General features: G+C 41.7%; 1 protein-coding gene across 4 annotated transcripts in view; it reads left to right on the forward strand.

Moving 5' to 3' along the window:
- PLEKHM3 (pleckstrin homology domain containing M3) overlaps positions 1-15,716 on the forward strand; it is an 86,474-nt gene that overhangs the window by 36,589 nt on the left and 34,169 nt on the right. For all 4 annotated transcript variants that reach the window (XM_065670098.1, XM_065670096.1, XM_065670099.1 and 1 more), the window contains exons 5-6: positions 2,754-2,947; positions 14,684-14,747. In XM_065670098.1, the coding sequence (XP_065526170.1) occupies positions 2,754-2,947; positions 14,684-14,747 (258 nt within the window). The remainder of the gene's footprint in view (positions 1-2,753; positions 2,948-14,683; positions 14,748-15,716) is intronic.

Below are 15,716 nucleotides of genomic sequence, written 5' to 3' on the forward strand. Positions count from 1 at the left end.
AGACAGATACACGTCCAACTTCCTTGAGGTGATCTAAGTACTAATAATTGTATTTGTGCTCTCTTTTAAATGAAGATCACTTAATTTGTCAGTATTTCACCTCTCAATTGGCCAGCATGCCGACACAAAGCTGTGCAGCAGCATCCCAAGTGAAGCTAAACAACAGAGCTTCTCCTAAGTACATAGCCCTACCCCTCACAGGTAGTGCAGCAATGCCTGAAAGTGGAGCTTCTCTGGTGGGTGACTTGCTTCTGGCTGAACTCATGGCATAGGCTAGATTGGTTCTGCAGGAAATAAGCACATAGCACCTTTGATGGACAGAACTGGAACAGGGTTTTGGTCTTCAAAAGCTTTGGTGTTTCACACAACCTGAAATGTGCCTGTCAGTCCCCCACATGGCAGCAAAGTGAATGAAGGGTTTGAAAACCTGCACTCCATCCCACTGCCTTTGCAGAGGTTTCTGGGGTCTGTTCTATCTGTCTCCAGCAAAGCAAGCACCAATAGGTACACTAGGACGTATGCTTTTATAGTGATACAATAATTGGGCATGTTTCTCTTTTATGTTTCATGGTCTCCCAGACATCTGAGCAGCAGCAAAACTGTTGCATCAATTAAGTAGATTTTGGAAATGGGGAGGTTCTTGTCTGAGTTTGGCAAGACAGGTCATGAAAAAACAGAAGCGGTAGAATTCTGTAGAGCTGCGATTTCCCATACCTGGGATTTAGCACCTGAAAGCACATGGGTAGGAGAAGAAAAATCCCCTTGACTGTGATAAAAGCTATTTGAAAGGACTTGGCAGTTCGGCATGTTTCTCCTGTCCTAACCAAAGTAGCAGTTCAGTCCCCAGGTTCACTTCTTTTCCTGTCTCCCTACTGTTCTTATATTTGTGTTTTACATGTGTTTGTGTGAGGGGAAAAGAAAAGAGGTGATCTTATGAACACCCTTTCTTCCTTTTACTCAGGCCAACTGTTTTCCCCGTTTTCACATAAAAACCAGTAGGTATTGCAGTTTGGTTCAGGTGGCTTCCAGCAAAATGCCGGACAAACACAGCAGGGAATGAACTCACTGTGCCAGAAGGCTTCAAGGGAGGCTGACTGCTGGTAAATTGAATTCTGAACTGTGAGTTTGCAGGCACTAGAAAAGAAAGGTCTGGAAATGTCAGCATCCATCCTTGTATGACATTTAAAGCTAAAACCTTGTTACATTTTCCATCTTTTCACTCCTTCTGGTTTATGTAATGGGGGTGTCTAGTCTGCCCAGTTATATTGGGGGACTGTAAGTATGCTTGTAGATGTACAAGAATATTGGCTGGTAGCAAGCTGAGTTATTGTGACTGCCTGACCCTTCCCATTATAAGACTACATTTCAGCTTCTTGTAACTTTGCTATGGTTGATTATGTGAGTTAATGTTTTACATGACCTGTGTGCCTGTGTCAGGCATGCAGAGTGAACCGACACATACCTGTCAGACAATGATGCTGGCAAAGTACCATTTTAGGGCCTGGGGAGCCCGTGGAGTTATGCTCTGCTGTATTTAAAATTACACATTGTATTATCTGTGTAGTTATTGGTGGGAAGGTTGGCCTTGGCATTATTTCTTACATTTATATTATGCACTGTGAAAAGGTTACATTTGGGGCTGGCTTTCCCTGTAAGTAGCTAGTGACTCCTGTAGCTAGTAGCTTGTGCTGGTTTTAGAAGTAGTGCAATTTATAAGAATGTCTATTGCTTTTCTCTACTTCCTACCTTACAGCACCAAAATGGAAATAACATCCTAAATCTCAAGGGTCTATGATGTGCCCTTTCTCCTTTTGTTAGCCTAATTCATCCCTCCCTCACTCAGTGTAAACACTGATTTAAAGGTCTGGGAGGGCTAATTGAATTGTGGAACAAATAGTATTTCCATAGCACAGTTTCAAGTGATTTGCAGCTCATTTCAGATAATCCCATCTTCTCTTTTCCAGCTGTGATGAAATACAGAAATAAGGAATGAGAGGGAATTTGGCCTACTCACCTCAGGAACAGGAGTATCTTCTCTAGTGGGAACAAAAGTCCCATTAATTTGTCAAGATTACAGTAGCTCTTTGCAGTTGGAGACAGAACAGAGCACTATCATGAAAAAGGCCTAAGAAAAATTTGCAGATGAAATACTGGGAGTGAGTAATACCAGACATTATTTGTCTGTGTTTAAAAAGACCACAACTCGATAGATATGCTTCTGATTATTTTCTTTTTACATCATTTTATCCCTGCCAGCTGAGTGTGAAACAAATGGGAGCAGTACTTTACACTGGAGTTCTATACTCTGGACTAGTACAATGTGATTGGATTTGCGGTGTGTATGTTTCCTTTTCTAATGTGCTTTGGCACTTACCTCATCACTTTCTTCTTGTCAAAAAGAAAGCAGCAAACAAACAGGAAAATCTTAACAGGGAAGAGACTTGGTAATTAATTTTTAGATTTAAAAAACATCTGGTAAGCCATGTTACCCAGCAGTGAAAGCATGTATGGCTGCAGGTATTGCTGTATATTGGGTAAGTAAGCAGTTATCTCACACACTCAACTTTGATGGGCTTCATGAAGTTTGACTTGGCTATAAGCAGAGACAGTTGGATCTTTCTCAGCTCTGTCTTCATTTGTAATTGGTAACAAAGTAAGTTTTCAGATGCAGAGAATAGCTGATAGATCACAGAGGGGAGGATCTGCTTAAAAAGAGTTGGGAGGAAAGCCTAGCTAACGTCTTTATTTTTCAGGTATCAAAGCAAGCCAAAGAGTTCCTGGAATATGTTTATGAGGAGCCATTGATCGATATCCAGCAGGAAAATCCCATGTTGTACAAGCACGCTGAACCTCTGGCAACTGTTGTTCGCCTGAGACAGCAGCTAAAATCTCTCCGAGCCTATTTGTTTAGCTGCAGAGCAGCAGTGGCTGAAGATCTACGTAGAAGGTAAGAACCACAAGACAATGTACAGCACAACGATGTCGTTTCCTTGTCATGCTGCTTTTCTCCATTGGTTTTTTTTTCCCCTCACAATCTCATTCTGAAGGTGTTACCCATTGAGAAAGCTGTTGTGCTTGTATCTGACTTCCCTGAGCAGCTGGGTTATCTGCTGCCAAAGAAGATGGTTTTATAGGGTCTGAATATCTGAAGTTGTTCTTAGCAACTATTAGCCCAGGGGTCACACATTGTGGTGAGTATCTTTTACTCCTCCTCAGTCTTCCTGGCTGTGAGTGACTATTTCCAGTCAAGTATGATACCTCATGCTCCCTGTCATGGCATCAGAGTGCCAGCTTGGGGAGGCACTGTTGGGACCTTTGAAACACCTTAGAGTATGGCAAAGCATGGGAGAGCCGAGAGTCAACTGCCTGTTCAGCGCTTCTGCCCTCTTCTGTGATATGATCTCACATGAAGGCAGAGGCCAGATGTCATCCACTGGCATGTGACCCAGCATATGATTTATGTGACACCAGAGCAGTTGTGCTCTTGTTCAGCCACTGTCTTGTCCATCCATAACATGGCTGTGCTGAGTGTTTTGTTTACTGGAAAACATGTCACAGCACAGCAGAAAGTGTTTTATATTGAGTTTTCTGTAGTGGAAACAGTAGTTCTATAAAACATGAACTTCATTTTGGAAATGCTGTGTCTTAGTCCATTCGGCTGCTGCTTCATTTTTTCGTAACGAGCTGAAAATTAAACAGTCTTCTGAAAACTATCAATCCACAGTTGTGATCTTGAAAAAAACAAACTGCTTTTGTTGTGGATCTCTGAAAGAGATGAGGAGATGTCTTTGCCCATGCCATATTGTGAGGCAAGTGACACCAGGTGCAGGCAGCTGATCTAATGGTAAATGCATCTATAAGCATTTGTATACTCCAAGTTTGTAAGTAAGACAAGACTGCAAATAGGAAGGCCACTGATTTCAAATTGTGAGCCATGAAAAGGCAAGAAGTATTTTGAGCATGGTGTTTTAGGGATAGGGAACCTGAATTCTCTGGGAGGGAGAGGAGGATGCACTAGTGCCTTTATCCCAGGTAAGGAGTGAAGCGTTCTGCTATTTCATACATAACCTATATCATTGCTTTGATGAACTACCTAGAACAACTAAGAGAAGGATATAGCAGCAGGTTTCTGTAAAGCACTGCTGAGTTCTTGTGCAAGACCCACTGTGTGCTAATATGTGTGTCTTACTGTTTAATTCCTTTTACTTGATAGGGGAGCTTATAGCTTTTAAAAAATAAGAATAGTTGCCCAGGCAGGTTGTGAATGCTCCATCCCTAGAAGTGTTCAAGCCCAGGTTGGACGAAGCCTTGGGTGAGATGGTTTAGTCTGAGGTATCCCTGCCCATGGCAGGGGGGTTGGAACTTGATGATCTTAAGGTCCTTTCCAACCCTAACTATTCTATGATTCTATTATAGAGGTTAGCATTATCTCATAGAGCTCTTTTGCTGTTCAACTATAATAACTTTCCTATGCCATCTTCTTCAACTGCAATAGAAGTAAAAGGAGACTGAGATTTGTGGAGACTGGCGTTCAAAAACAAATGAAAAAAAAGGCAGAAGAGAAATTATTCTTTCTGATTAATGCTGAAGAAAAGAATACCCTGATTAAAATAGACAGGAGGAGGCATGAGACTGAATGGACTTGGGTAAGAGTGAAAGAAGAGAGATCAAAAGAGGCCTCAGCAGAGAAATCAATGGATTAGAAACAAAGAGATGAGGAAAGCCAGGAGAAGGAGGAGACTCAAAGAGGGAAAGGATCTCAGGAAATTAAGAGTTAATGAAGAAGCCAGGACAAAGGGGGAGCTCCAAAACCTACCTCCCAAAAGGAGAGGTGTGTTGAGGAAATGGAGAGAAGAGAGAATGAACAAAAATCAGCAAGAAATGTGTGCATAATGTTTTCTCGGGTGGGGAGGAGAGAGAAAAAAACCTCCCTGTATCAAAATGAAACACCCAGAATGGCAGAAAGGGGAATTGGGAAATACTCCAAATGCTCTCTTTTCTTATCTAAGTGTTCTTTCACACTGTCCAATTAAAACTCTCTGTGGTGGAGAGGAGGACACAACCCAAGAAGTGTTTGGTTTTGTACTAGGGAAACATCTCTGGTTTGGTAGGACTTGTTAGAAGTGCTGCAAAAGCCACTGAAGGAACATATAAAACACATATTTCAGCTGCTCCTTGGTCTGTTGGGCTGCGTTTGGTGCTTAGCTAGTTCCTCAGATCTCCCTTTAGAGGTTTGCAGAGATGAAAAGGAAGAGAAGTTTTCCCAGAAGGAGCTATTGCTTGCCCAGAACAGTCCCAATGGCTTTGCTTTCTGCATCTAGTATGCCAGTGTGCAGCCATTCACTATCAATGTGATGGCTTTATAGAGCCCAGCTGAAAAGTAAATAAAGAAAACAGGTGATTTAAATTTCCCTTTGGCTCATCACATGGGCAAGTTGCAAGAAAAGGAGGAGTTTAAACAATACGGTGAGACAGCACTCCTAAATTTGGTACCTAGTTAGAAATGGAAGGCTGGGGGAGAGAATCCAGTTATCTGTCCAGCTCTAAAAACATTCTTTTTCTGCTTGGTCTTCACCTTAGCGTGTGAATGACTATTAATCACAAGAAAGTGAACACAGCATGTTGAAGACCTGTCAGACCCATATAAACAGACTGAAACAAACTGTTAATATTGCTGTCTAGGGAGAACTAAAAACAGACTGATTAATTATATTGGCACCTTGCTGCCTTTGGGACACTGATAGAGCCTGCCTTATTAGGGAAAAGCAGATCACTCTAAGGTTTCTTTTACTATTTGCTTTATCATCTTCTTTAAATCTATACCTTGCTCTTGAACCCAGATCACAAAATGAAGATGGCAATGAAGTTAAAAACTCTCGGTGTCCTCTGGGAAGACAAAACTGTTTTCAGTGCTTACAAGTCACTTTTTTCTGAAGAATTCCAGATGGCTATAAACTGGGTTAGCTCAGGATCCAGTTGGCTTAAATGTGGAAATGTTATTTATAATGCTTGGTGTGCACAGATAGGTACTTTGGGCACTTTGAAACTTGGCATCTAGTAGAGAACTCAGGGCTGAACCACGTTGTGAACTTTGAAGAAGCAAGTGAGTATATAGAAAGAAGGGAAGGGAAAAAAAAGCAGAAGAAATCCTAAAAGTATCTACAAGGTTCACAATAAAAGTGGTGGTCTTCAGTTATAATGATTTATTCTCACCTATTGCTTCACCAGATTCTAAGCTCTTTTTATATTTGATAGGGAAAAAAATAAGGAACTCGAACTTGGCTGGAAGGAGGAATAAGGCCCTCCACCAGTTGTGTATCAGCAGTATTCCTCTGAGATTAGCCAGCTGAGACTCTGAGCCTGTTGCTGCGCTCCCTGTTTTACGAGGGATGTTGTTATGCCTAGTTTGCTGTGGCTGTCACTTCAGTATTGCAACAGACATAATTTGCCTCAAATGTCTTTACTCAACAAGTTCTTGCTTGTTTTGGTTGCCTTGCTTGTGTGGATGCTGTTCAGGCAGAAACTGCAAGATTGAAACCTTATGCCAACATAGAAATTAGTACAAGTAGAGTTGTACAGATGCCACCGCCATCACCTGCAGATTGTGGGACGATGAATGAATGACACTGGCAAACAAGATAGAGTCAATAAGTTTGATAGCTAAGAAAAAGCAAGAATTAATTAAGTCCATTAAATAATGAGGTAGGTTATTCTGTGAAGCTATGCTGAATGATGCAAGTTTTATTCTGGTTTTGCTTTCTTCCTTTTATCTGTAGACACGAGACAGACTAATAGCATGTCCATGTACCACAGCCTGTTTTCCTCTGTTCTTGTCATGGTTGAAGGCTCTTGAGGTCTTCAACCTCAAAGAATGACTTTTTTTGGGAAGTCTTCAGGCACCCCCACATCTGCAGGGTGGGCTAACCCAGGGCAACCCTCAAGCTTCTCTGGGCACTCTGCTCTCTCAGCTGTACACCTCAACTTGCAGTTCAGATGTTGCTAGCCCAGGTATTTTAGATAGATGGCAGTGACACAAGGTAAATGTTCTACAATACATTCCCGTATACATTAGTGCTCATTGCAATTTTCTGAATGGTAGTGAGAAACCGTATGGGAAAAAATCCCTCTTGTTACTACTCGTCTCTGTCTAATACCGTTTGTCTGTCAGCTTCAGAACACCAATACATCAGTTTCACCCTAGCAAAACTCCAGTGCTGGTTACATTACTTAGCATCTTACAGGACAAGCACAGCTGGGCTTGCTGTTGCAGCAGGAGGTTAAAGGTACACCTCCAGTGCTGCAGACCTGTGCTCCTGACTGAGCCTGCTGGTCTGTCAGCATGATGCGAAACAAGCCCAAATTCAGTTATGCTGAACAATAGAGTCCTGTCACTTCCTACAGTGAGGCCTTACACATATCACTTCTGACACAGGAGTAGATTACTTTCAAAATATTTGTGTGGCAATTTGGGAACCTGTCTAAACACATCACAGAAATCCTGATTGATCTTATGCAATCACTATACCACCAAATACCTCACGTATGTGAAGCTGGAGCTATGTCATCTTTCAGGCTAAGGACAACAGAAGGTCATTAAGTCATGTCCCTGCTGTCAAAGGAAACTCTTTTCTCCATTTTCTTTGCAGCGGGTAGGCCATTTGGAGACTGGAAAATTGCAGAGCAGGAGAACAAAGGCACATCTTGTGAAAGCAGTAGACTGCAAAAAGAAAGTTTGAGCAGGAAAGGAGCAGAAAGGTTTGGTTTTCATAGCACTTAGGGCTCTGAGTTAATGGCAAAGCCAACAGAAGAAGAAAATTTGTTGCATGGGTGATTGGAAAGAGGGCAAGAGAGAAACTCATTCAAAGAGGGTATCTGGGTATCCTGAGAGGATCCAATGTTAAGACCAAACAATACCCCAAAGTGAGGAAAGAGGAGAAAATAAATGCAGAGATGTGTGCATGAGCCATTTGCTGTTTTATATAGATCCTGCCTGTGTGTACTCATTGCAGTAGCTGAAATAAAGCATGCCTGTTCATGGAGCTCTTACATACAAACCGCATCTTCGCTTCATTTATTGTGTTTTCATAAAGCAGTAACTGTGCATGCGGGGTCCTTGCAGGCTGACATCTTAAAAAGCAGAAAGCAGATGGCTAAAACTGTAGAGGGTAGGGTTAGGTTGGACTTTGAGCTTTTGTTTCAACGAGGGGTAACAAACAGAGCTGGAGCAAGAAGATGTGTGCCAGAGCAGCCCGGGGAGGGGCAGTGTGTCTAGAGGAAGGTTAGAAGCACAAGCCAGTGCTCTACCGTGAGAGGCAACCAGCTGAGGAGCATGCCAACAGTATACATAAGTTTTCCAGAGGACTGGATCTTGTAGTTCAGTCTAAGAGCACACCTGCACCTCTTTGTCAAATAGATCAGTAATATCTTTCAGAATGTGGTTTCTATTCACTTTTTGCGACTACATTTAAAAAAGAAGTTCCAGTTAGATGTGGATACCATACTAAGTATGACTTGTGACGGTTTTATCCCTGTGTTTTTATATCAGAAATTCCAGCAGCAAAATTCAAGTGTTCAGAAGTGCCTGACAAAAACAAAAACCATTTTCTTATTCTTCAGTGCAAGTTAACTGGGGATCTAAGGTATTTTGATTTCAAAATGAAACTCTATGCCTCTTATTCTCTGCATCCTTTTAGTAACAGCAGTACTTGATTGCAAACTGGAGTTTGATCTGTAGTAGTTCTTGTCTTTCACAATGTTACTGTAACCTTGCTCAAGCAACCACAGAGGGGAGAGTTAGCATACTGCATTTTAGAGTTGAAAGTTTATATACTGGTTCAGGATTGCTGATGGATGATAAGGGTAACTGTTTAAAGATAGAGATGCTCATGGGGAATTTCATAACAGCATGGAACAATACCTCCCCTGGACATGCTTGCTAATAAATCTAACACTAGTCCACAGTGTGGACTGAAGATGCACAGGAATGTCTGCTCCCAGAATCAGAAGCGTTTTCATACCTCACAAATGTGAAATGATTCACAAATGCTTTTTTGGAATTAGAAAAAATCATCAATCTGGTATAATACCACAAGAATTAAAGAACTAGTGTTTTGTTTTATTACTTTATTCTTACTTTTTGACTTTCAAATCACTGGGTTTCCCAGGGCCCCACTTCCCTAGGTAACTTTTTCTGCTGGGAAGTTAGGGTCCTCCTCTCCCAACATACTTTTGGGAGCTGAGATTTCCAAGGAAATGCAAAATCAGAAGCTGGAAAAAAATTCCTACCTTTTCCCATCACCTCCAGCGCTGTTCTCTGTCTTAAATTAACAGATTCCATGGCAAATGATTTCAAAGGATAAACCTAGCAATAGGTGCTATTTACCATGCCATGTGCCTTTGGGATAACTCGCATATGTTTGGGATAACTGGCAATTCACTGATACCCCCCTATAGTTTTTAAATCATATAGTAACCATGACAAATGTGAGCTCCTCTCGGTGAGGTTACAGTGCATGCAGCCGCAGCTGTGGGTGGTGCATACTGCTAGGACTTCAGAGGTCCTCTTGCTGCTTGTCTAGGAGATAAAAATAATATGGGAGCAGTGGTAATCATCATGTGCCTGCTTGTCAGCTACTTTAGTTTGCAGCGTGGTGCAGTGGCTTAAAAGTAAATTGATGGTGGTGCGAGTTGCAGTGCCAGGGTATGACCCATGCTGGCTGAGGATGTGGACTTGGTACCCAGGGTGCTGTGCCAGCTGTGGGTGTAGCAGCTTCCTGCAGAAGAGGGGTGGAGAGGCTGCTTGAGTGTGGCTGCATGCTAGACTGGTGCATCTGCCTCTCCTGTGAGTCACAGCTCAGTCATACAGTTCTCAACCTGGTCAAACAAGACACTCCTGGCTGGCACATGAAATCCTGGTGTCAGCTTCCCCTCTCCTCCCCCTTCCTGTCCTAGGTTTCAACAGGCTTTTTGGTACAAAGGAGACGTGGTTGTGCCCACCTGCCAGCTAACTTGCTTTCTTTTGATTGCACTGTAGAAAGAAGAGTTCGCTCTGCTTATCACGTTTGTACTTCAGTTATAGTGTCAGGCTTGGGCAGATTAATTGGTTGTAGCTTTAGCAGAGCTGTCAGGGTATTTAACCCATTGAGGAAAAATTACCTAAGCTGATGATAAACAGGCTTCAAATGCAGAGCAATTACTTAGTGCTAACAAAGCACCATGACTACATACTTTGTCCAAATGCAAAAAGCAAAGTCTTATCAGTGGTTCTGTTTGCAGGAGGACACTAACTGATAACCTTTATTTGTGCAAATACTTACCTGACAAGATCAGCCAAAAGGGAAGAGATGAAATTTCTGGTTCTGTCTTGCCTGAAGGTTATGCTTCAGATGACAAAGTATCAAACAAAAAGAATAATAATCACAAAATAGGAATGCCCAATTCTCTCTTTTAGTTGATCTGAAAGTCTCCTACAGTGGGTTTCAGTCCTGCTTCTGTTGATTGGTTTGGTTTCTAGCACATAACAATAAAGCCATTTAGAGACCTTTAACCAGCAGGACTTTGGATTTCATTGTTAACAGGAACTGGCAAAGCTAGAGGGCTGGTTAGCATTGAACTTGGTTTGTTCATTGCAGGCTTAACCCTGATTGGTGGCCAGGGTTTACAGCACAGCAATCTTGTGACTCACAACTCTTCTGTTTTGCATTGATGGTGAAACTGGTCCGGGAGTTTCCAAACTGTGAAAGCTTATGAGGTGCTTTTAGTGGGATGTGCACTTGATACCATTTGCCTCTCAAGGTCACAGGTCACATTCTGAAGCAGCAGAGGTTTGAGTTTTTATTGTGATGAGTCTTAACGTATTGTGCTTGACCTCTGTCTAGCTCACTCCATTTTTGTCTGTGTTAAGATTTGACTGAAAGGACACTTTACTGAATGCTTTCAGTTGACCAACTTCTGAAAAAATCCAGTTAGTTATAGCACATCGATCAAAAGATTTACAAAACTGACATCTTTTATTTTCCTTTCGAATAATTTACCAGAGATTTCCCATTTGGGGTTTGTAAAGGACCTTTATGTCAAAGGAAAAATAGCATGCAAGCACATGCTTTGGTGGTTTTGGTTCAAGGCCTTATATTAACACAAGAATGCTCAAAGCTACATCTCATGCAGAAAGCAAATACTTACTTTCTAGTGAAATGTTGCTAAGTGCATTTGTCTTGGCCTACTCTGTGGTCTCTGACAGATTTTTAGACATGAATGTGATTTTAGGTTGATTTGGATGCCATGTAGTGCTTTGTCTGGATGCTAATGCAACGGCATGGTGTTTGTGTGAGCCCCATCTTGCCTGCTGTGCTTTACTGACTTTGGATTCCTTCAGCCAGTTTCAGTTGCAATTGACAGAGGGATGGAGATGGTAGAGACATTATGTTCCTACTGGGTACATGAGGGGAAGTGTCTGGGTTGAAAAACAAGAGGCTCTGTGTTAGTCTTGTGTGCCCCCTCCCGAAAAAGATTTTATATAAGCCATCACCTCATTGGGCTCAGAGAACCTCTGTGGACAAGCAAGCCACTGGACATCACTCATTTTCTTGCTCACTGGACTACTTGGTCTGTGTGGATTTCCTGTCCCAACTGATTTGCTTGCATTTTACGATGAGTTCTTTTGAAAATGCCTCTTGAGTTGATATTCTGGTGTCTCTTATTTTCTTGTTCCCCACCCACTAAAGACTGACAAAACTGTCAATAAACATTCATTTCTGGGAGGTGTCTTCACAAGTTACGTTCAGGTAGCTGTTGAGTTTCCAAATGGGACTAACAGAAGTTTTCTTGGACGAGATCTTAATTGCAGACGTGCAGCACAGCAAGATGTGGTTTTGGAATAGCTGCTCAGCTCACCACAGGTGTGGTGACCATGCATAATTTGTATTTTAAATAACAGGGACTGAGCTGCCTACTTCTAGGTGATTTCAGTGGTTTCCCACTCCTGAAGCTGTGTACTCTTCACCTTTGGAGAAGTGGGCACTGTATAGGTGCCTGTGTAGGATTGGACCATATAGAAACTGGTCCAGTGGCTTCATAACACATTTTGTGAATGCTGTTGTACATGGAAGCTCTGGCTGCTCAGCTGTTTTTCTGTGGCCCACCACAACCAAATTGGGATTTTGTGAGTCAATAGGACTGCAAATCTGAAGCTGGACCAGCCTTACTTACTGAGGGGTTCTTAATGCCTCAGTTTGCATAGGAATTTCCATTGCACCCCTTTCACGTGAGTGCTGGATATAAGCATGTATAGATGTGTCTTGCATAAGACTGGGAGGGCAGCGCCTACTTCTCTTCCTGGAAATCGATTTGGGAGGAATGTTGGATGCTGGCGCTGCAGAGCTGCTGCTGCAGACTAATGTATCTTGGGGAGGGGTACAGGCACAGGGAGAGGATGACTGTCACCAGGGCCCGTGCTGGCTGAGACCCCCTTGACAAAGGAAGTCCCTTGATCATGAGTTTGCTTTTCATCTGCACACTTTTTATTAGGGGTTAGAACTTGCAGGAAATAAAATGCAATCCTTGAAGGCGGGAGGGGAACGTTATGTTAGTCATCGATATCGGTCGTTGACAGTTTCTGCCTTATGGGCTATTCAGGCTATTTCCTGCAAAAGGAAATCTTTCATTAGCTAATTATTTTCTTTAGCAGTGCTGTAAGGGCATCAGCAAATAATAGCTCCTGGCAATGCTACCGCACCATTTAGTGTCTGCTTGTGTGATCAGAGGAGAATGATGGGAAAATTTTAATGACAAATTCTGTCAGAGCTGAAAAATACTAATGGCTTCAAAATGCTGTTCAGCGCTGACTCCTTAGCAATCATTTTTAATAAATCTCCTATGTGCAAGTGAGAAACCCAAATATCATATGTTACCTGATATCTAGATTGTGACTGTTTTCTAGTGGTCTTTGACACCATGCCAAACGTATTATGAAGGTGTGATGCAGCAGAGCCACTGAAGCACATTCACCTGTAATAGGAGCGATTTTATAGCCTGCAGAACTAAAAAGGGAAAATCCAGTATCCCAGTGAGACTGCAACTGAGAATTAGGTGGGTAGAGCAGATATGCTTGCAGAGTCAGAAGGAGCAAGGGCACAGTCCTGCCCAGAAGAGTGCCATAAGATTGGTGGTGCCCAGTTGTCAGTGCCTTGCTTGCAGGACTCTTCCCCTCCCACCCCAATAAAGCTTAGATTTTTATCAAAAGTACGAAAGGAGTATGAGACTTTGTACCACTCACCTTGACAACAGGGAAAAGTCCTAGTCCCATTAAGACAGCTGTGAAAGCAGCAGTTTAAGATAGTTGTTTAAGACAACTAAGAATAGAATGAACTGAGGTGCTTCCATTATTTCTTAGATTCAGTGTTCTGTCAAAGGTTGCAGTTGGTACTGTTATCCCTGTTGATCTGTGTTTTAGCTAATTATGTTATCACAGATTCTAAAATGTCTTTTTTTAGTTCCTGTGTACTTTCTTAGTAGGCTCGTGGCATGATCATATAGGCCTTTCAAGTATCTGGTTTTTTGGACATGTCCAGTGGTCTTTCTGTTCACTGCCATTCAGTTCTGCCATTACAAACTAGTGTTTGCCAGAGCTCTGTCCATGCATTTAATATTATTACGAATTTTGTTTCTGTATTGCATTAAAACCACATGGTTGTAATGCAGAAACTGAGTTCACAATTTATTCTCTAAGCAGCATGTGGTGTAAAGTAGTTGCACCTCTTGAGATACTCGGTTGCTTTTTTGCAAGAGTGGTGTGATTCTCTGCTCCTGTGCTATATTTGTTCTGACTGGAAAATAAAGCTCCTTGACTGGTTTCTCTGTGTGCGCACACAAAGGTAGACATTTTAGCTAGATGCAATTTTCCTGACATCTTTATGGCAGATCCATAGGTTTTCATAAGCTTTTCTTGCTAATATCCACTTACTTTTCCAAGGTCCATTTTTCTCTGTAATGTTGCTTTAACCCAGTTTTTCATCTTACTGCAAGTCACTTTAATTAGGAAGTCTCTTCTCTGTTCAGGTTTCTGTAATTTAGGTTTACTGAACAGGTCTGTCAATTGATAATCAATGGTCTTGCCTGAAACCTTGCTTTATATAAGGAAAATATGTCTTTCTCAAGTAAGTCATTATGAAGTGCATACCAATATATTTATTTCTGTATGAGAAAAGGAATTTATACCAATCAACTTGATGTTGGAAGAACAGTATCTGCATGGCATTTTTCCCAATATAATTATTTCGGTTACAAAACCATAAATCACAGCTTTCTAGGAGACCATCAATCTTGTACTAAAACCCATAAGAAATACTACAGATATGTAGTTTGGGTTATTTAGTTTTGTTACTGGGTTAGTTGTTTAAAGAAACACATCTGTGCTCAGGGTGAGCTTTTTGTGGCTGCAAATATCGTGGTACATGCTTACCTGACAGTTGGAGAATGACACTGGCACAACATTTGTTCTTGTGGAATTGCTGTGCCCATGAGGAATGCTGTAAAAGTAGCTGGTGCTTACAGGATGACATAATTCCAGTTTTTGACAAGCTTTGTCTCTCTAGCATTATTGTTCTGCAGTCTTTTGGTGAGGAGATGAAATCTTTGAGTTTCATAGTCAAAAAGGTGTGACATACACATTTTTCTCTTTTTCCAGGATTTTTCCTAGAGAGTATCTTCTCCAGCAAATCCACCTTTATTCTCTCGCAGACCTTCAGCAGGTAAGTTTCTTCAACTAGTTCTACCTGTTATACATCAAACCTGTTCTCATCTTCAGTGCTGATTGTACATTCCCCCTCCTAGCTAATCATAGCATAAATAGCTTTACTTCCAAGCCATCTCTGTGATTAATAGTTTAATATAAAATGAGTCAATGAGGCATTGGTTAAGAATGAGAGGCAAAAGCTTAGAAAGTCAGTGTTGAAATGGGGCTGGAAAGAGGCGGTGCAAGAAAACTGTAGTCTGTAAAGGGAACTTTGCTGTGAGGTTTTTCATCTGATCAGTGAAGGCCCATCTAAGGTTCAGCCTACAGGTAACAAGTACGATTTATTTCTTTGTTTGAAAGAATAGTTATTCAGGGATGGATGAGTTTGTACAGTCCCTAGCACAACATGCTTATTTACAAAGTCTGCTAGGCATTACCATGACAGAGGAAAAAAAATAATAATAAAAAAGCCCCAAACCACAAAAACCTCAGCAAGGCTGCTACACAGAGGTAAACCATGCAATGTTACTGTGACAGATGTGGCCACAAAAGAGGTAACGTGCCAGAAAAATGTGTCTTTGCATTGATATTGATTGAACTTAGCGGACATCTTTGCAGTACATCAGCCTAAAGAGCAGAATTTCACTACCTTCCAGATTAAAGAAGAATTTGGCAAAAAAAAGCTGAAAAAAGAGGATAGGGAATATAGGGTGAATGCGCTGCAGTGCTCAGATGCACAATGGGAAAAGCGATGAGGCAAGATGCGATAGCTGACCTGAGCACATCTGTGTTCACACTCTAATGCCATTGCCGGTGATATGTAAACACATTATTTAAAGCTTCTTCCACTGATATTTCCCTTGTTTAGTGGTGCCTTTTCTGCAGGACGACGGATAGCGTAGTCGGTTCTGGATGCTCAGGTGACTCATTTAAGTTGAGGTAGTTGAGATGTCCCTCAGAGCTGGAGACTACAGATCTGCAGGAA

Source organism: Lathamus discolor, chromosome 3 (genome assembly GCF_037157495.1).
Source record: "Lathamus discolor isolate bLatDis1 chromosome 3, bLatDis1.hap1, whole genome shotgun sequence".
Lineage (NCBI taxonomy): Eukaryota > Metazoa > Chordata > Aves > Psittaciformes > Psittacidae > Lathamus > Lathamus discolor.